The sequence below is a fragment of the Amia ocellicauda genome, chromosome 3 (assembly GCF_036373705.1).
Source record: "Amia ocellicauda isolate fAmiCal2 chromosome 3, fAmiCal2.hap1, whole genome shotgun sequence".
NCBI lineage: Eukaryota > Metazoa > Chordata > Actinopteri > Amiiformes > Amiidae > Amia > Amia ocellicauda.
The window spans coordinates 23,359,715-23,380,861 of NC_089852.1; the positions used below are offsets into that span (position 1 = coordinate 23,359,715).

The following is a 21,147-nucleotide window of genomic DNA, read 5'->3' on the forward strand; positions in this document are numbered from 1 at the left end:
AGGATTTGAAGCTCACAGCAATGCATCATAGTGTTATGGCTCTGAGTCGCTACAGCTGAGCAGCATTGTCATAAAAAATGTTACACATGTGGACTGTGGCCAGAGCCAGATTCTTCAGCATTTTTATTCCAGCCTTTATATCCCAAATGTAATGGAGCCCTCAATCCCTTTCTCCAGTTCACTAACACTGCTGTGAACTCCGGCGATCAAAGGGGATGTGAGAAACTGATTTTGAATTTGAAATCAACACTTCCAACATCCTTACATTTCAGTCTACATGTCACCTCCTTCTGAAAGTTACTGCATGTTCCATATCCATTTCATTCTCATAGGAGGTTTTTTGTTGTTTATGTATTCATTTCAACAGTAAGCAGATGCCCCGTCACACTGATTTCTCTGTTTACTACTGTTACTCAGTTATAGAAACAATCTGACAGTCCAACCAATTTCAATTATTTTACCTTCAGCAAAACGCCAAGCACAAAATTGGGCCAATGCAAACATATGTGAATCCACATTATTATTGAATGAATTAAATTAATGTTTACATTTAAAAATAAATTTAAAAATTAAAAAAAGGTAAGAGATTTCAGTTAATGCTGTAAATTGGAATCCAACATATTCCTGAAGACACAAATTATTGTTAATATTATTATTTATTATTATTATTAATTTGTCACTTCACAGATTGCCAGATACAATTTGTCACATCTGAATAAGTGGCATTGTGAATGTCCTGGTCAGCCATTTCTGTACAGAGCAAAACTCTCCAAAATAATTGTCCACGTTGAGTCTTGATTTCTTCTCAATCTGTCAAAGCTAATCTCTTCTCCGATTTGAGTCTGCATGTGGTGCAGTGGTTTAGTACGATTGAGGGTCACTGAGAGGATACTCTTTGAAAGGGTGACCTCATTTTCTTCAGAAATCCTTGCGATGACATCCACCTCCGATAAGCAGACTAACTCGGAGGGAAGGATTTGTGTAAGGAGCCTTTTTTCTGTGCAGAACTTAATCATAATTAATAATGATCATGGTGATTAGTCGTTTAGCACAGTTTTACCTTTTCCTTTCTAAAGAGACTGGCAGAGACTTGGGAGTGTAAATTGCTGCTGCACAGACTCACTCACAGCCGAACCCTGGATTATTTCAAATGCTGAAACTGAAACTCCTCTCTCGATTTTCTCTTATTTATCTTTTCACTTGTTCTAGAGTTAGGTTGTGTTTCTGTTGGTTGTATGGGTGTAGTTGGAATGGGTGTAGCTTCAGGTTTTGGTGTTTGCTAGGAGTGAAGTGCTGGCTATTTTTAGGCCTAATAATAGGATAGGTGTTTTACGGTTGTCACGTTTTTTCCATTCATCATCAGTACACAAAGATTCAGAACATAATTTAGTTGTGTGGTAAAATATTGGTTATCTCAGTACTAACTGCTGTTTTGAGAGTTTAACAAATAATATTTATATAATAAAAAAATAGTTAAAGATGTTAAATAAAAAATTAAATAACTCTGAGCAAAAATATGGTAACAGATCCTAAGAGATTGGCAGATCTTGTGATGCAAAAACTACAGTGATTTTCTGTCTGTATCCAGTTTGAGGGGCAACCTGCCCGCCCAGGCTTAAGTTTTCTCTCGGATAGTGGGGCAAGACAGGCCACTGCCATTGCTTTTAATAGGTCTAATTTATGAGTCAGAGAAATGGGAAGGGCCTTGCCAAAGAAATCCCTCTCAACCTTTAACCCCATACAGCTGGCGGTACCGAGATTCTGTACTGCTGCTGTTTCAGGGGGAAGGGAAAGAAGAAATCGGACAATCCCAAACTGAGGCTAACTTCGAGAGCTGTGGCTTCAATTTAAGAGTGCCTCAGAGCTCAACAGATCTGAAGGGAAAGCACCTCTCCTCACTCAAGTGTAACTGATGTGACAGAGCTCTGGCAGGAGTTTCACTGACCTGCTTTTCTACTTTAAATGGATACAGATATGCTGCATTACATGTGTAACATTTTCGCACTAAACCGAGAAAACCCCCTCTCCCTTCTCTTTAACATGCAAAACTATTTTATTCCACGGTTAATAATGAGCAGTAATTTGATTTCATGCCCAATGTGTTTGTTTTTTGTGTGTATTTTGCTTGAGAAACATTGATGTTTGATGTACTTCTCAATTTAGTTTCATGTTTAGTTTACTCCTCCACCACAGGAAGGTAATGAGGTTCAGTTGAGGGCAAGCATTTATAAATGCTTTTTCATGTATTTAATGTCAATGCATGTAATTTAAAACATGCTTATTGTATACTAATCAGGTGCTGAAAGTACAATTTAGTGTGAATTCCACATTGATGAAACTACAACACATCAGTGATCTATGATGTATGGAGTCCTGAAATTCTTCGGCTTGTGGCACCCCATATTTTAACCAAGCCTTCAAATCAGACCCCCTTAGTTCAAAGAGCTATATAAGCAGATTGAAATATAGCTGGTATAATGCCAACATGAATCATTAAACATTAAAACCACCACTGTAGAATGTCAGATCCTCAACAACAAAGAAAATAATATAAAAACATCTATTAATGAGAGCAAAATTGAGATGAGGAGCGTATTTCTTTACCATGATTATAAAAACAAATGAAAAGCAGAATTCTGATGTACCTTCCTCAGTCTCCAGGTGTGTCCAGCTTCTTAGCCAAACTACCGAACAGCCAGCCTCCCAGGCCTTTGCAAATTTGTGCTACCGAGCTCACATGTGGCAGGCAGACTTGGCAGAGCTGATGCAAGCTTTCGAAATGAAAAGAAACTATGCAGATCGTCTCATTAAAAATAATTTAAAGGTTAGTCCGTATTTAATTCCAACTCAGTACAGAGTTGGCCAACCCTCCTGACATCTGTCTTTGCCAGTTCTGTGGCCTAGAGCCCAATTAAAATATACCATTTACCTTAAGGGGGCTTGGGAGACTGGGAGGGGGGCAGAATCATAATAATTACCTCATCTCAGGTCCTCTCTCACGGTCCAAGATGTGAACTGAAGCGTAGTGCCAGTAACCCCATACTTCCTTATAGGTCACTGTTATTAATTCCTACCTGTCAGGAGTGGGATTGGTTGTGTATTTCTACTCGTCATGCTGTGGGTATTAATTTACACAGGTGATATCACTGTACCCTTGTACACTCCACAAGGCTGGAAATAAGACTCTCATAACAGAGCAGTTTCATCAAGTCCAGGTTGTGAAATCTGTGGGATTTATTTTTTCCAAACAGTGCCGATGATGACAAAAAAGCGAACAAATGTGTAAATTATCCAGCGTGAGAGATCTTCAGCAGTACTCTACGGGCATTTCTGACCAGTCTTTCTACAGTGGTTTGATACTCCTCTATTTCAGCCTACTGCTCCATCCTCCTGCAGTTTGTCTTCTGTGCTTTCTTTTTCACTGTTCATTCCTCTTTCCCCCTTCTTCTCTCCTTTCCTCCTTCCTAATGTAGGAAGACACTGAAAATGCCAGTGACTCCTCTGTCTGCACCCAGTGCTGGGTAAGCATTCAGGATCTGCACAATCAAACTGACAGACCTCAGATGCAGTCTTTTCACTCTAATGAAATACACATACTGTGCTTTCTGGAGGAGTATTTTATTTAATGGATCACGAATGACAGATGCCTCTGTAAGCTATTTTTGTTTTTAATTTACCCCCTAATGAGCTACAGATTTGTGGAGTAATGCAGCTCCAGTTTTTCTTATTTTTGTTAAGATAAAACCTATACAGTTTAAGGCATAACTGTTACAGTGAATGAATTGGCATAAACCAAATAGTTGAAGGTCACCTTGTTTTAAAATGAAAAAGGGAAAGGAATACTTACACTTCCCTTTGCTAATTCATTGTAATTATCGGGTACAGTTCTATTTTGACTATCATCAGCACTCAGAAACATCATTGTGGCATGCCCCTCCTCCCCAAACCTACGCTTATGTATGCATCACATCTGTACGAATAGTGATCTATGATTCCGTGGCTATCAAACCTTTAACATTAGGATAGCAGATAACAAAGGGATTTGCCCCCATTGGTATCGGGCAGCAGAAAATTAGGCATTTTAATAAAAAGTGGAGCAAACAGACCCCCTGAGGAGGCCTCGCTCTACAGACGTAGACGGATTATGTTTCAAATAATAACCAATCCATGCTGTTCTGTTTCTTCCTCTTCACTTTCTTTGCCCCACTCCTCCATCCCTAGGAGCCTGTCTATTCCTCTGTCTTTGGCCCCGTGAGTTCTAGACAGCAGTATGTAGTCTGTTATAACCAGGTGAGACTGCATGCTGCTCAGACTCTTGAGCATGACGTGTGTTGTGTGTATGTTGTGCACTGAGTATGTTTCTATTTCTTCTCGCCGAATGGAGAGCAGACCTTGTTTTTATTGCCTAACAGCCAAGTTGTAAAGGTTTCTGGGGCGATCAATCTGAGAGGTCCTGGTGGCGTCTGTCAGCTGGTGGGGGTCTTTGAAATGGAGCCTGCTTTGTAAAAAGGAAAGGAACTGGAAAGCAGGCATGAGTTGAGAAACGCCATGTTCCGCCAAAGAGGTCTGACTTTTAAGTCTCCCGTTCCAGGGCCTGCTTGCATTAAAGTGATTTTAACCTTGTAGAAGAAGTTTCCACCGGGAAACCTATATGTACTAAAACAAAAAAAAGAGTGGTAAAGTCCAAAAAGTCTACGTAATCCACTAAATTTTTAATGTTTCTGTCCTCTAGGATTTGTAATACAGTAATGACCTTGTAATCCCTAGTATTTATAGTAAATAGGTTCTTGCTTAGTTTTTTCCTCCCCTTTGTTTTATGATGGCCGCTACCTATAGGTATAGAAGAAGCTTAAACTGTTTTTGCCTTACAGCTACAGTATCAATAAAGAGTGAAATAAAACGTTTTCTAAGCAAATAAATTGTTATCCTATACTGGGTGACCATGGTCTTTAAAACTGCAACTGCAGTAGCTTAAATAGTATAATAAAATTGTTATATTTTTCTTTTACCTCTTCAGCCTTCACCATATGAGATCACAATGCAAAGGATAGTATGGTAGGCTAGCCTATTCAATGTTAACTAGTTACACAACTATTTTTTAGTTTAGTGCTTTAGCTTTTTAGTATATTAATGTGTGGGAGTTGGTATCTGTGTTTGCACCTTGTCTCTCCATGAATCCTTAATATGGGGAATTGAACATAAATAAACAATTCTTCAGATCTCAGGCAGTTTCAAAGATCTAAGCAGCATGGACCCAGAAAGCACTGTGGCAACTACTTAACCATGTTACTGATTGCAGCAAAACTAAGTTAGTTCTCATCACCACAGCAGTCTGGTCCAATTTAGGTTTTACGAGTTACTGGCACGTCCATAAGCCAAGACCACGTGCTGGATATCTGAAGCTCGTTTACTGGGTGGTGTAGTGTATTTGCAAAGTTGCTGTCTGACGTTCGAACAATATATTGCTCTTGTGCTTGGCCAGTACAGTCCGTATGAGAGACTGCAGCTCGTTAAACCTGAAACCACTAGGCAACTGGAGTGTTGTATGTCCTTGTGCTTTATCAAACAGTTAGTCTCTTATGATGTAACCGCAAGTTACATAGAATTTGAAAACTCTGGATATGGAACAACAGATTTCTTCACAAGAATAATCGTTATGCAGCTAAGCGATTAAAGATTACTTGACACCGAGAGAGAGAAACCGATGCAAAAACACCAGGCACAAAAAGGGCCACACAATTTCTTCAAATAACTTGGGCTTATGCATCCACCAGGGTCTGAAGAAGGCTGATACAGCGGCACATAAATACCATGGGGGGGAAATTGGATTCCACAGTTTGGGTGGAGGGGGTGATTGCAGCACATTGTACCACCTCATCGAGGGTTGCAAGATACAAAGTAAGATTCTTCCAGTAGACAAATAGGTGTAAAGTTCTGCATGAGGTCATTTTTTTTTTTTTTTTTTTTTTTTTTTTTTTGGAACACATTTCCTTTGTAGACATGTTAAAAATGCTATCATAATAGCTCCAGTGTGTGTTTCAGTGCGTGTCTCCCAGGGGGGAGAATGTGGGGGATGGGTTGCTGGAGCTGTAACCAGAGACGCCCCAGGGCCTGCGATATATTTATTCCTTAAGAAAACTTTTTTCAGAAAGCTGGAGTTTAATGATCGGCTAGCTTTATGAGCAGCCTCCGCTCCCGGCCCCGAATTCAAATCTGTGACATGATGCAGAGACACCTGTGAGGTGCTGGAAATAGTAGCTGAAATCTCATACTTTCCCCCTTTTTAAATATATATACTTTATAAGTAGGCTTGCTTCCTTTTTAGTTTTTAAAGCATAGAAATTACTAATAAAACTCAACAAAATTGCTGTTCTTATGTTGTTCATTTGGACTACTGCTACTGAAAACTTAGCACTCTGACTACTTTTTGTTTGCCCCTCCTGAGAGGTAATAGCTCTGCTGGGATGGGTTGGGAGTTCTGCAAATAAAGAGTGCTGTGGTGGGAATGCCCAGTCAGAGTTTATAACGATCTCCCTTGTGTATGACTGTTAAACATCTCAGATGGACTCCAAATATGCTATGTCTCTCTGCCAATTTGAGAAGCAACCTGTGGTGATCTGTAGACTGCGGCACTGTTCCGATTGACAGTTTCATTTAAGAAAAATAAATGGCCAACTAATTGAAAGTCATCCCGCAACAGAGTGTTTTTTATTCTCCTCAGCCAGACCGATAATGTTGAGAGGCTAAGTTACGCCTGAACAATACAAGGACCTTTTTCTCAGCAAGTCTTCAAACCTAAATGTTAAACGGTAGCGAACTATCTAAGTGAAAATTATTTGAGTCTTGTTTTAAATTATAAAACTCCACAAAAAATGTTTCCAGACCCTGTGAATCATTATTTGGTAGGGTTACTAATGTCCATACCTCGTGTATCCTTGCTTCCCTGGGCTGGTTTTAGTTTATCACCCTGTGACATGGAAAGGAGTATTTTGTGTCTTCTTCCATGGAAATTATTATAGTGCAGGAGTAAAAAGCCAATGCGATTTCATCTTATTCCTGTGTGGTGTGGTGCTAAAGTGTTTAGTAAATACCACACAAAAGACCTTGGGAACATATTTACTGTCTTGCTAAATACCTAAACATGTTCAGTATACTTTTACAGTGGAAAAACAAACTTAACACTACAAGAATGCAGTGCTGGATGCATGGTTAGAAGCAAAAAAGCTGTTAAAAAATTGGATGGAAAAAACAGTAAAGCAAAACCATACAAATGATGTACAGTAGTAGTTTCATGCTAGATTGTGACAGTCATCAACACATACCACAGTGAATCATTCCTGTTTGTACCATTTCCCTGTAAAGCCAAGATAAATCATTTTAAATACAGAGTTCAACAACTATAATTGTTTCTCGGCAGCCCTTGCCTTTCTAAACCACTGCAACATATTTAACTTAAGCGCCACAGATTTTGTAAGTGTTTGTTTAATGGCCGGCGTTTTGAGGAGAACGGTGCTTGCTAATTTTCAAGCCTTTAAAAGTGAAGAAAGGGTGGTTTTACAGGGCCTGTGAACGTCACTATTTAAATAAAACCAAGAAATGTTGTGAATTTAGTGAAATTCGCAGCAGGCCTTGATTGTGCAAAAGCATCTGCATCAGTAATAATGATGCCCAGTAACAAGGAAGATGTGACCCACGGAGATCTGTTCCACTGTTTCACAATGGGTTGTCAATAGCATGCTTTGCCATGTCAGTTTCTCTTTCTCTTTGTGATTAGCCTTCTTTACCAGGCAAGCCCTGAATATTACACTAACTAGACTTTGACCCAGGTAGACGACTTTGTCCTGCTGGATTATAGGTGCTGTTTGACACTGTGGCAACGGTGTGTCAAAGCTAGTGTACAGCGGACGGAGGTGTCCCGTCACTGCGCCCTGGAGAAACACTGGAGGCACTGTTTTCAGCAATCTTGTGTGTGGCCGACAACATTAGAGAGACAGACTCCAGTCACATAGCAGTGTGGTCATTCGGCCCTTTTGTTTTTCTTTCTCCCAGCAGCCTTTGCCATTACATTACCATCCACAGGGTTCCTGCAATAAACCCTGGCGTTTTGCAGGGTCAGCTTTTTACGGTTCAGGGAATAGCAGGAAATGACTTGGCCTGTACTGATAAGCTACATGCAGACAGCCCAGATCGAGAAACTTAACCCCCCCCTGCTCACCCCTCTACACACCAGCCTCCCTTCCCCCCAAGTTGAAGCACTCTCCTTCTCTTAATTCTGTTATGTTTTGCTTTGTTTAATTATTAATGCCCTGGTGAGCTGTAGTCAACTTCCATCAGATCCAAAATACTTGTGGGTGGATTTTACATAGGCCTATATAAACAATTTTGTAAATCCCAAAGCATGTTCATGTAAAAGTGGCAGCATGTCACAGGCAGAGCAGTGCAACAAAATGTTTTTGGTTTTATCATTTGGATTTAAGTAAATAAATTGTAACTTGTATCTAGACAATGTTTTGTACTTTCATTTTCTGAAAGCAGTAGCTGGTTGTGGAGAGCGTACGGATATAGCATGATACAGCGTGAGGGAAATCCTGTCAACATACTTCAGGAAAACTAGCTGGAGATTATTTAGAGGTCGGTGGAATCCTGAGGTCCCATCTAGAAGTACAGTAGCGTGAGCTTTAAAAGTTGTGTGTTCAGTGTGGAACTGTTCCTTGTTCTTCTCCTTTACCTTGGGTTTCCTGTTTCCTCTTTCTCTCCCTCAAGACTACACTTTCCTTCGAGGCCCAAGAGGTCTCTCACACACGCAGTTCTTCTCCTGCTCCCTGGAGACAGAAGGTGACATTCACTTGCACAGGGTTGGCTTTTCACTGCTCTTTCACAGGAGCTTCTGAATATCTGGCTTCTGTTTACGTGTTTTTAGTTTAATAGTGTTCTTAATGGTTGGTGCTATCATGTGTGAAAATGATATTACTTATTTTTCATCTGCACTCTACATGGTAATTAGGCATGTGTGTTGGTCATGTCCCCCCCCCCATGTAGTTTTCTATAGTGTGTTGCTTGTAAAGGTTATTTTTGTTACAAATTATTATAATTATTAAAACCAGGTGTTCGTCTGTTTGAGTTTCAAAACCACAAAGTGCATGTGAATAGTTACTTTTTTATTGCGTTTTCACTTGTCAAGTATTCTAACGAATGTTGGTTTGGTTTTTCTTTTTCTTACTTTACCTCTCATTTTTCGGCTAGTTTAAAAAATAAATAAATAAATAAATAAAAGATCGAAATTCAACACATGCCCAGTTGTGTGTGTCTGTACTCGCCATTGAAATGGGATGCCTGCATAAGCATGAATAAAGAACAAAGCAATCTAGAATAACATGACTGGTTCTGGAATATAATCACTGTAAAGAAGTAGTTCTTCAGTGGCTTGTGGCGTTTCCATCTACAGTGGTCTCAGATTCTTGACCCACATTTGTACGTGAGCAATAGTGTTTGACACAAATAAGAGCCCCAATAACAACAGAAAAGAGGCAGGTATACATTAACTAAATCTCTTCAGACTCAGGTATACCAAACACAACCTTTTAAAATTACAGTCAGAGGTGATTTGTATCTGTCCTGTAATTACATGCAGCTGTTTGTCCTCAAGGCCAGTCTGCAATGTGCGGTTGACTGCATGACTACACCCAACTACAGTGCAGATTAAAAGTTTGTTTCACATCAGTGATGGGTCCAAAATACTTTCCATGGCTTTTCATAACAAAAGCACTGCTACCTGATGTAAGGTAAAAAAATCAGTAAAAGGAGTTCATTATTTGGGTTGATCCCTCTTTTTTTTAAATCTATATAAACAGTGGTGTCTGAAATGGAAAGCAAAGTTACTATGTGCATCTCAACTGCATGGCTTGTTTTGTTTGTTTGTTTGACAATTGACAATTTGTTTGGATTATTTAGGTATCCTGTTTTATACCATATTTTCTCATTGGTGGGTCTTTTGTGATTTACACTTACTGGGAGTTGCCACACAGTAAAGTGTTTGCTAACTGTTGCATGTTGTGAGATTGTACACTGGAATATTTTGCTACAGGGAAGGTTGATCCTTGTTCCTTCTACACAATCCCTTTATAGTAGAAATGGCAGCCCCATCTCTGTGGCCTGGGCAGCGCTGTTAAAACTGTCCTCTTGTGCCTGCCTTTCAGAAATCCTCGGCAGAGGTGGAGACCAAGATGAGCTTGGCCGAGAGGATGCGAATTCTGCAGGAGAAGGAGGAGCAGTGGAAGACCAAAGGGCGGGGCGCCTCCAACGACTCCACGCAGTTCACCGTGGCGGGACGCATGGCCAAGAGGGGTCAGCCTTTAACACAATATAATGAATTCTAGTTTCTTGTTCAGGAGCTTCACTGTAACCTCTACATGATTGGTCTGGTTCATGATTGCCTCCCAATGATTGATTCCCAGTGATTGGGACCATTTAATAATTGGCCCAACTTTGCCAATTTGTCTATTTTGCCTCTGCAGATAAGTGTCTGCAGTTTGTTTCCAAGCGCAATGAAACCCACCAATGATTGAACTGGCCTAATAACTCTCACTTCGAAGGGCCTGCACTTAATCCACAGATTCCTGGATCATTGCCAAAGTAGTTCTATACAGTTCTTCTTTCAAATGCTTAAATGTAAATAGCTGGGTAGTGATTTTATAAACTAAAGCATAATTATAAATTTACTATTTGATGTATATCTTAACATATATCTTTCTATAAAAGCTATCAGAGTTTTACAGACATAGCTTTTAGACTTAGCCCCAGAAATGTTTATCTACTGCATTAGGTAACACCAGAGTCTGTTTTCTAACAGGTTTAGTGTCTCCAGTGTCTGGAAGAGAGGAAGCTCCCATTTTTCACTGCAAAAAATCCACCACAGGAACTCCAGTCAAGCCCTTGGAAGGTATGAATTCACCTTAGAAATATCAGCATTCTTCTGTTCAATGTAAACACTGTTGACAGGCTTCTGCTTCCTGCATTTATTTTTATATTTTTTCCCTTTTCCCCCCCAGACATTGCCAGTCGAACTGATGTGGAGATGGAGGGGGATAAGAGGTTGGATAAGCTGGAGTCTTTCCTGGACAAGTTGCATAATAAAGGTAACAACGATACTCAAATTCCCACAGTATGCTATCTGTGCCTATATTCTTCCAATGCATCACAGAAGGTCGGCTGTGTTTCTTAATTTGCATAAGGATTTGCCTCCTTAGAGAGTATGGAGACCACTGTAAGCTGCACTATGTTAGTTTGCTACCCATAAGGAATGTAGAGGGTGGTATTGTATGCAGTGGTGGACCTGTAAGTGACTTGTTGATCTGACTTGTGCCCTGTAAATGACCTGCCTCTGCCGCACTGCTTTATGTCACCAGGGGTGGGGCACCAAGAGACCTCCATCACCGTCACCCAGGAGACAGTGAAGGAAGTGATGAAGCTGGACGATGATGAGACCTTCTCCAAGTTCTACCGTGGGGTGTCCCCCTCCGCCCTGAGCTCCAGCGGCTCTGTGGAGATCAACGACTTCAGCACTATCTTCGAGTCCCACGCTCCCAAGTATGTTGAGTTGGGGGGGATTAGAAACTTGCAGCTTTAAAGACCTTCACTAAAACTAAACCCCTAAAAGCGAATAGTCGCTATATAGCAAGTCACTTTTAACAACGTAAAAGACGGGTAGGTCAGCGTGATAACAGAATTACGTTTTTTGGTCACTTCATTATTTTTTATGCCTCGGGTGAAATACAGGCCTGGTATTCTGCAGCAGCCATGTGAGGGCAACAGGGCTCCAAGCAGTGCCGTCAATCCCTTAGACTTAAAAGACCGTTCATAACCAGCCGGTCTTTTGGTGTAGTGGGTTTGTTTCTCATTTGGGAGCCTGTGTGGATCGGGCACTCTGGGGGGCCCACATGCTCAGGCCTGCTCCTCAAGCCCCACTGTGTGTGTCTCCTCAGGCTGACCTCTTCCGTAGCTGAACACAAGCGGGCGGTACGGCCTGCCAGGAAGACCCAGGCCTCCCGCAACCCCCTCCGCACCCTGGCTGCTCGAGATGACATCAGGCAGGAGTACACGGAGCAGCGGCTCAATGTGGCCGTGTTGGAGACCAAGAGGATCCAGGTGGAGAAAAGTGAGTAAAAGCAAACGCAGCACTGTTACATAAACCATAGACTTGAGAGACCCCAGAGCTCCAGGAAGTTGGAACAGACTGAGCTGGGAGTTTCTAAGCCCTTTGCCACCTGGCCTAGAATTATTACCTTTTTCCGCTGGATGTAAAATACAGCCGTCGGAGGTAATGGGATTTGAAAGTAGTGTAAATGGAATAAATCAGGGCTCTGTGATGTACTGCACCTGGACTCCCACCCCCCAAATGTAACTCTTGCATACACAGTACATGCTTTTGTGTGAAATTGGTGTGATAAATATTTCTGTCAGAAATGGCTGGGATGAGGTTAAGTTCAACCACACAATGGGAACTCTATATTTGGTTTAGAGAGGCCATTGCGCTTCCTGCAATAAAACAACACGTTCCATTGCGTTTTATTTTGCTCTTGGACAGAATTAAACTGAAAACACTATATATTCATGTTAAATCTAGATTCACTTTATGTAGGTTATTAATAATATTTATTTATTTATAGGCAAACATCCTTATCCAGGGTGACTTTATATACAAGAAGCACTTACAAAAGTGCAGTTATACAACCAGTACAAAATACAATTTAAATCATTACAAGATACAATAAGCATACATCCTAGTACAATGAGGTGACGTGCAGACTAAATACAGTTAAGTGCTAGGTACAAGGAGGGGGGGGAAGTACTGTCAAAACATAAACACACTGGTGCATAAGGAAGCATGGGTAAATAGCAAGAGTGCTGAACAGCTCAGGAGAATGAGGTAAAGCTCAAATGAAGAAAATGAGGTAAAGTCATAGTAATAGTTGGAAGGTGGTTGGGGACTGTGCAGATTTTTGTTTTTGTTGTTGTTTGTTCACTTTTTTGAGATGGAAAATACTTTATGAATAGTATACCCATTCTTAACTTACATTTCAGTAAATCTTTGTCTTTCAAAAGCAGTTCTGGGTCAAGCCATGTTACCATATTTACATATCCGACCAGAGAAACCAGTTGGGCCAGTTTATTTCCATCAGTGAATGATATCAGAGCTGTCATACTACCACATAACTCAAGTGGCCTGTGTTTAAAGACCTACAGCCAATGTTTGGCCTGTGCCGCTTTTAAAACAAAAAAAAATCCTGTCTTTCAGTGGCAAAGCATTCCAACTACGCTGATGTTGCGCTGGCTGGCCTGGCCAGCAAGGAGAACTTCAGGAAGGTGAACCTCCGCAACGTGAAGTCGACTGAAGTAGTGACCAACAACAGCTCCCTGCCCTTCAACAAGCTAATGCTGATACAGGTCAAAGGTCAGCTTCTGAGCTCTGAGGCATTTTTCTGATGCTACAGATACATTTTCAGGGGTTTGTGTATGGAAACTGTGACCAATGTGGTTCTACATAACAAAAAATTAAAGCTATCGAAAGACATAGAAATGAGTGTAAAATATAGAGGAAGATCAGGATAAGGATATAAATGTACCATGCATGCTTGCCGTGTTAAAGCCACATGGAAGTTCAACAGAAGTTGTCATGAGGGAAAAAAAACGTATGGCAGTGAGTTTGCATTTTGAATCGCAACATTTAAGAGGGCATGGTAAATTTGCACTTTTTCCCACGATCATTCCCCTTTTGGAAGTCGTACATGGCAAGAGGGTACTTATCTATGTACCCTATACTGGTGGCTCTTGCTGCATGGCTAGTATGTAGTCAGTACTTTCTGTGTCCTGTTGCAGGTCGCCGGCACGTCCAGGTCAGACTGGTGGAGCCCAGCGCCCAGTCTCTGAATAGCGGGGACTGCTTCCTGTTACTCACACCCAAACACTGCTTCCTGTGGAGTGGGGAGTTCGCCAACGTCATTGAGAAAGCCAAGGTGCTGTACCCCCGATCCCTCGCTTTTAGTTCTAATGCAACCCACCAAAGCTTAAAAAATCAGTGTTAATTAAGACAATGACATTTGGTGGTGGGAGGAGTGTACATGAATGTTTTATTGAGTTCAGCTGGTGTTTTTGCCATTGGCACAGCAACAAATGTCAGTGATACACAATGTGTCCACGTAAACAAAATGCGGCGGAAGCCTAAAAATAGATGAAAGGTCAAGAAACACGATCGACCACAGCTCTCGTCCGTTTGTTTTTTATTTTTGTTTACAATAAAACTTTTGTCACTTGGACTCTTGGCAGGCCTCAGAACTGGCTTCTTTCATCCAGACCAAACGAGATCTGGGCTGTAAGGCGCCGCACATCACCATCCTGGAGGAGGGAGTGAACATGGAGAGCACCAGAGCCAAGGAATTCTGGAAGCTTCTAGGCGGGAAAGTGGAGTACCGAGGTAACGGCATGCACACTGTCAGGAGAGGCTGCAGTCATGAGGAGTTTAAATCTCACTGAAGGCTGTGTCACTTCCTCATTAAGTGAAGACAGTGCTTGGATTTGTGTCTGCCTGCTCAGGCTTAATCGGCATCCTGAGTCAGAGGCATATCCGACATACACTGTGATACGACTACCGTTTTAGGTTCTGTGGTCCATAAGGAAAATCTCTTTGATTGTCCTGGATTTTTAACGCTCCAATCCACTTTGTGTTTAGAATTTGCGTACGATGGTGATATATTGCATCTTATCTTAATCACGTCATATTCTGTTCCAGTTCCCTTTTTACATTAAAATTCAAATGTACTTGGTGGTGATGATATTTATTTTGTTTGTTTTAACCTGAAAGGTGCTTTGTGTATATTAAATGATTTGTTGTTGTTATTAGGGGCTGGCGATCCTGAGGAAGACGAGGTGTACGAGAGCGCGGTGGTGGAGTCCAACTGTGTGTACAGGCTGGTTGAGGACAGACTTGTCCCTCACGAGGAGGCCTGGGCCACCATCCCCAGCGTGTCCCTGCTCAGCTCCCGAGAGGTGAGGCCCTGCCCTGCACTCTGTCCTGCCGCTGTCCCCGGCCAGCCGCCCACCCACATGGCAGCACCAACAGACAGACTCCCCTCAAACACACGGCACATTTTCTGATGTCATAAGCATTTTGCTTTCAAAGCTGCTTGCTGTAGTTTGGTAGTGGAGGTCTACTTCTCTTGTTGTGAACGTTTGTGAGGTATTTAGAAAGAGGCCGGGAAAGAGCTGTTGATGGAATATAACTGGGTGGAGTGTATTTTCAAGATTTTTTTTTTTTGCGTTGCATTCTTTATTTTCTACTTATCCAACATCCCTAAATTCCCTGCCTGGAGATGAAACCTGTAAAGAGGTTTCTTCTCGAGCCAAATTCCTACTCCGTTAATTAAATTCATCTTCAATTTGGTACATCTGCCAGTTAAAGTCAGTTTAGTATTGTTATTGTTATTATTATTATTATTATTATTATTATTATTATTATTATTATTATTATTGGTGTAAATTGCCCAAAACACATTTGCTGTTGCCTCTCAGTGCTGAGGAGTGAGTTGTGTTGCAGGTGCTGGTGTTTGACTTTGGCAGCGAGGTGTATGTGTGGCACGGAAAGGAAGTGTCTCTCGGGGACAGGAAGTTGGCCGTGCAGCTCGGGAAACAGCTGTGGAACGGGCCATACGACTACAGCAACTGTGGGGTCAACCCCCTGGACAGCAGTGGGATGAACGCGGAGGTCCTGCAGTGAGTATAGTTGGCAGCACACCACAGTTCATACTGGGACAAGGTGGACAGAAACTCCATGATGCTTCTAACCTTCTGAGGGATCACAGCCTCATATTGGGGGACGATAGGAAAGAAAACCCTTGTATAAACGTTCTCTTTATCAATGACTTAGTATAGTTACTTTGGCGTACAGAAGTACTATGCATTCTGAAATCTAGGAAGCATTGTTTTAAAGATCCATTGAAGCCCCCTTTATAAAACTATTTAAATTAATATTTACAATGGAGTTTTTTTGTTTTTTTTACCCCAGCTGTTTTTCAAAATTCATGCATTAGTGTTACTTAAAATTAGTTAATCAGTCTTTACTCACTTATATTTCTCCACTTTTTATCACATTGGAAGTCTATTTTTCCACTTGTGTATGCGATAACTTGCGAAAACCAAAGGAATCTTACTTAAATATTCAAAACTGGCGATAGATTGTGCTGGTTAACGATTCATAACCTCAGATACACATATAGTGGAAACCTCTTCATCTCATATTCAGTTTTGTTTAGTGTTTCAGTGCCACCTACAGGTAGTTATGGTTTAAATTAAGAATCAGTCTAAGTAAATAAAATAAACACTTCAGACACATAGCAAATAGATTTTTAGCAAATACAATTTGAATAAAAGAAAACTGCATATGATATTAACATTTATTACATGAATTAAAATGATCTGCCTTCAATTAGAGATTAAATGTCTTTGTGACAATACAGCAGATCCAAATGCCAAAAGTAGCTTGCTTTTGTATTAAGCAGGACCAGATCTGACAGGCTGATAAGTGTTCCACGTGGCATTGAACTGTAGGTTTATCCCATTCGATTTGGTGATGGGCCTAATTTCAGTTCTGACTTAAGACTGTCTTGTGCATTTGATGTGACTCTGTGTGTCCAGGCAGGGGGAAGGTCGACCGGACTGGGCCCTGTTCGGCCGTCTATCGGAGCACAATGAGACAGCGCTGTTCAAAGAGAAGTTCCTGGACTGGGCTGAGTACCGCAGTGCCAAGGAGGACCCTGCAGTGGTAGAGGTCAAGGTGAGGGCACTGTGAGCACTATGTGGGCACTGCAAACCAGGCAGGCCTCTGGGAGGACACACAGGCCTCATCCTCCAGAGCGTTCGGCCTGTTTGAATTCTGAGATGCACCGCTCCTTAGCAGAAGTCTCTGTCTTCCTTGTCTCTCTGTGCCTCAGTGTCCCCCGCACTCCCCGCACGAGACCGAGTTGAAGCCCTGTGATGCCAAAACCATGCTGGCATCCAGCAGCTCTCCTGTGCGCACCATTCTTGAAGGTGTGGACGTGCAGCGGGGCTACGGCCTGATCTCCGTGGAGGATCGGAGGCAGGCCGAGCTGGCCACCGTGTCCGTGGCCGTGTGGCACATCCGGGAGTTTGATGACTTCGAGATCCCCCAGGAGAGCGTAGGCCAGCTCCACGAGGGGGATACCTACATCATCAAGTGGACGTACTCCGTTACCAACGTGGGTGAGTCCCCTGAGAGGATGGAGAATCATCCCCTTGTCCAGATTTGAGTTAAATGAATTAAATATGTGGAGCCCATTGTGAGGGTAATTCAAAGCATTCTTCCCAAGCTCCTACTCTTCTGTGAGGTTAATTCCTTTTAAAGATCATCCTGACTCCAAGCTAGGCGCCCAAGAAAAAGGTTGAACTAAACACTGGCTGGCTTGGGCTGGAACTTGTAGCATGTGATGTTATATCTATTTTGTGTGACTATTTTGTGTGCACTCTGTCCAGACATGGCAGTCAAACCAGCTTTTGAAAGAGGTCAGTCTCTGTAGAAGCAGGAAATACAGTATATTGGCATGTCCTTTCATGCTGCTTGTCTTAGAGAAGCAGTAGACCATTCAGCTGGTAGGCTCCTGCTGTCGTGCTGGGCTCAGTGTGTCGTGTCTCCTCACAGTGGCTAAGAGGCAGAAGCCAGATCAGCTGAGCAGCAGTGGGCCAGGCCGGGAGCGCAGTGCCTGTTTCTTCTGGCAGGGCAGTCACTCGAGTGTCAGTGGGAAAGGAACGTCAGCCCTCATGACCGTAGAGCTGGGCAACCACAGAGGGTCACAGGTACTGGTCGCCATCTTCATCTTCCTCTCCTTCCCCATCTCCTCCTCCTCAATGTTCTTCCCCTCTTTCTTTGCAATTGCCACAGCCTTCTCCTCCTGCTACTTGTGGTAAGCAGGTGTGTCAATATCTCAGCCTGACTGCTGATGTTCTGTTTGTTGTCTAGGTCCAGGTGGCCCAGGGGAAGGAGCCACCCTGCTTCCTGCAGATGTTCAAGGGGGGGATGGTCATACACAAGGGATCCCGAGATGATGATGCCCACAACACAGGTGTGTCCCTGCTTCCCTCCCTGTATACTCTGGTAGAAGTGTAACGCATTAAGACCTACTAGAAGCTCCGCACCTAGAACCGAATTTGGTTAGCCTTACAGAAATGCAGTTGTCTATTAGCAACACGAATGCAATTCCATCAGCAGTACAATGGTTTGGACACAGCAAGCTGATTTAGTTTTTTTCCAGTGGTATCCAAAATAAACAAGGAATCTCTAATCACTCTCCTCTGATGCTAAACCACCTGAATTGGATCTAACTATAGAGTAATAATTTAAATAATAACAAATACGTTCCACAAATTCTTTGGGGAAAAAGGCTTTGAGAGGTATGGCTAAGCCTTGGTGTGCGGTACAGTGAGTGTCGTGGTGACAGGTGCTGTGTGCCCCTTGGCAGGAGGCTGGCGTCTCTTCTGTGTGCGTGGGGAGGTGCCGGCAGAGGGCAGCCTGCTGGAGGTGGAGTGCCAATGCAGCAGCCTGCGTTCCCGTGTCTCGCTCGTCCTTCTGCACGCTCAGCTGGGGGTGCTCTACCTCTGGCATGGCTGCAAGGCCCACGCCAACATCCGGGAGGTGGGCAAAAGGGCCGTGGAGCGCATCACACAACTGTGAGTCCCTGCCCTTCCTCTGTTCACACACACTGCCAAGAAAAAATAAATTCACAAAATCTTTCAAATGAGCTAACTGTCTTACAATAGTGTTAATAAAATACATATATTACTTTGGCACAGTGTTCTTCAATCCTGATATTGGAAAGCCATCAACCAGCACATTTGATGGGTGTCTAGAACCAGGGGATGCAGATTCCATTAATTATTAAGCAGTGAAGTCATGTAATTTAATTTTGTTAAGTAATTAAGAGCTTGGGTGAGATAAAATAATTGGCTCTGGAATAGCATGATATGTTGTATTAATGTGGTGTAGGGATTCAATGAGAATAGTGGCTAACGCTCATTAGTTTTGGTGCTGTGTATATTCAGTTTGGCACTTCCTTGACCTGCTACTTTTTCGGCTGGTTAGGTGCCCTGCGGAGATTGGTCTCCATAGCAACAGCACGCTGACCGTACAGGAAGTGGAGGAAGGCTCGGAGCCCGTGGAGTTCTGGAATGCTCTGATCCGCCAGGACAGGAAGGCCTATGACTGTATGCTGCAAGGTACAGGACCCAATGGGGCTGGATTCCTAGAGAGCATATTGGGTCAGGCTGTGGACAGTTGTGACTAATTATGCCTGGGATTAGTGTCAAACTTTGAAAAGCTATAGGACATGAAATAGTCTTGTCTCTTGACCCACTACCAACAAATGGCAGGAGGAATTTACTGCAGATCGCCTAGTAAACGGGTCACTATTCACTTTTTATGTATTTATTTTATTTCTGTATTTTCTTTCCACAAAAGTCATGTGCTTGGCTTCGCAGATCCTGGCAAATATAACTACACGCCCCGACTGTACAGGATGAGTGCGTGCTCCGGTGTGTTCATAGCAGAGGAACAGCTGGGCCCCGCACGGATCTCGGGCTCTGTGATGGCTATGCCCTTCCTGCAGGAAAACCTCTACTCTGTCCCACAGCCAGGTGAGCCCCACTGTCTGAGAATCACAGCTTAGAGAATCCCCAGTCACACTCACCCACCCATCTACATATTTGCTGTGTGTGTATTATTTTACATATGCACTGCACATATTAATAACAAACCAAACTGCAGATCTGCATCAGTGCATTATTGTTCCTTTGTGTGACTGTGACGCCATAAAGGGAAGCAGGAGTGAGAATCTTGGAATATATATCCATCCAGAATGGCCTGGGAAGAAACTGAACTGAATGATACACTGCATTGCAGCATTGATGTTTTTAAATATGGACTGCACATTCTTTGTCTCCCTCCAGCCCTCTTCCTCCTGGATAACCGGATGGAGGTGTACCTGTGGCAGGGCCAGCAGCCTGACGATGAGGAGTGTACCGGCTCGGCACAGATCCGCTGGGACTGCGAGAGGAAGTGCGCCATGGAGACTGTCCTGCAGTACTGTCAAGGTACTCCACGTGGGGCAGAGGGAACTAAGGAATCCATTACATGCCGTACAGAAATTAACAATTTGTGTTGCGTTTATCTTTAGTGATTTTAAAAATGCTGCCATACACTCATCTCAACATCCCTTCTGGGTCACCAGTAGTGCTCTTGGGAAGTGAAGAGCATGCAATAGGATGGCCACAGTGCGTTTCCCTGGCTGGTGGTTTCTGAAGCGTGTTCATGTTTTCCCTCAGAGAAGAACCCAAGACGCCCCCCCAGAGCCTACCTGATCCACGCTGGAGCTGAACCCCTCACCTTCACCAACATCTTCCCCAAGTGGGAGGCACAGCCTAAAGTCAGCACCCAGGTACTGAGAGAATTGCTGCTGTCCCGAGGCTTGGCTCTCAGATGGCTTCGCCAGGCAATAAGTTTACCAAAGGAAACGGCTAAATAAAACTAACAATTTATCCAAACTATCCAGCACATGTGGTCCACTGACAGTTAACAAATTGCCCTCTACCTGCTGAAAGGTAGTATTTTTGGTTAGACTTACCCCTGCGCTATACTCTCATGGTGTATGGGGTTTGTGATTATCTGCTGCCCTGCCTGGGAGTCTCTGAAAAGCCAAGAACACGCTTGGTCTTCAGCCCTAGGCAGGGGTGTGTCAGTCACATCCACAACAGCAAAGGATCTTGGGAAGATTGGTTCTTGGTGCAAACTATGCCCCAGCTCTCCTGTAGTGATGTCTCTGGGGGTGATTGTGTCATTTGGGTGCGTCTGTCCCTGCAGGCAGAGGCTCTGCGGAACAAAGTGATTCTGGTCCAGGACGCCCTCGCCCGGCTCAGCAAGACGCAGTACTCCATTGAAGAGCTGCAGGCCAAGCCAATGCCAGAGGGAGTGGACCCCCTCAGACTCGAAATCTACCTCTCAGACGAGGACTTTCAGGTAACTGGGGTCTCTGTCTGCTGCACATAGTAAGAGGACAAGTCCAGTAGCAGGGTTTAAATCAAAATGTTCAT

At 43.0% G+C, this 21,147-nt stretch overlaps 1 protein-coding gene across 5 annotated transcripts in view; it reads left to right on the forward strand.

Moving 5' to 3' along the window:
- The window catches only part of svild (supervillin d), a 58,700-nt gene that overhangs the window by 35,154 nt on the left and 2,399 nt on the right, over positions 1-21,147 (forward strand). For all 5 annotated transcript variants that reach the window (XM_066698548.1, XM_066698547.1, XM_066698549.1 and 2 more), the window contains 20 exons: positions 10,197-10,344; positions 10,850-10,939; positions 11,049-11,135; positions 11,406-11,586; positions 11,982-12,154; positions 13,295-13,450; positions 13,876-14,012; positions 14,323-14,470; positions 14,897-15,042; positions 15,590-15,765; positions 16,687-16,825; positions 16,983-17,271; positions 17,708-17,862; positions 18,026-18,128; positions 18,525-18,732; positions 19,145-19,278; positions 19,540-19,695; positions 20,008-20,151; positions 20,383-20,495; positions 20,918-21,073. In XM_066698548.1, the coding sequence (XP_066554645.1) occupies positions 10,197-10,344; positions 10,850-10,939; positions 11,049-11,135; positions 11,406-11,586; positions 11,982-12,154; positions 13,295-13,450; positions 13,876-14,012; positions 14,323-14,470; positions 14,897-15,042; positions 15,590-15,765; positions 16,687-16,825; positions 16,983-17,271; positions 17,708-17,862; positions 18,026-18,128; positions 18,525-18,732; positions 19,145-19,278; positions 19,540-19,695; positions 20,008-20,151; positions 20,383-20,495; positions 20,918-21,073 (3,039 nt within the window). The remainder of the gene's footprint in view (positions 1-10,196; positions 10,345-10,849; positions 10,940-11,048; positions 11,136-11,405; positions 11,587-11,981; positions 12,155-13,294; positions 13,451-13,875; positions 14,013-14,322; positions 14,471-14,896; positions 15,043-15,589; positions 15,766-16,686; positions 16,826-16,982; positions 17,272-17,707; positions 17,863-18,025; positions 18,129-18,524; positions 18,733-19,144; positions 19,279-19,539; positions 19,696-20,007; positions 20,152-20,382; positions 20,496-20,917; positions 21,074-21,147) is intronic.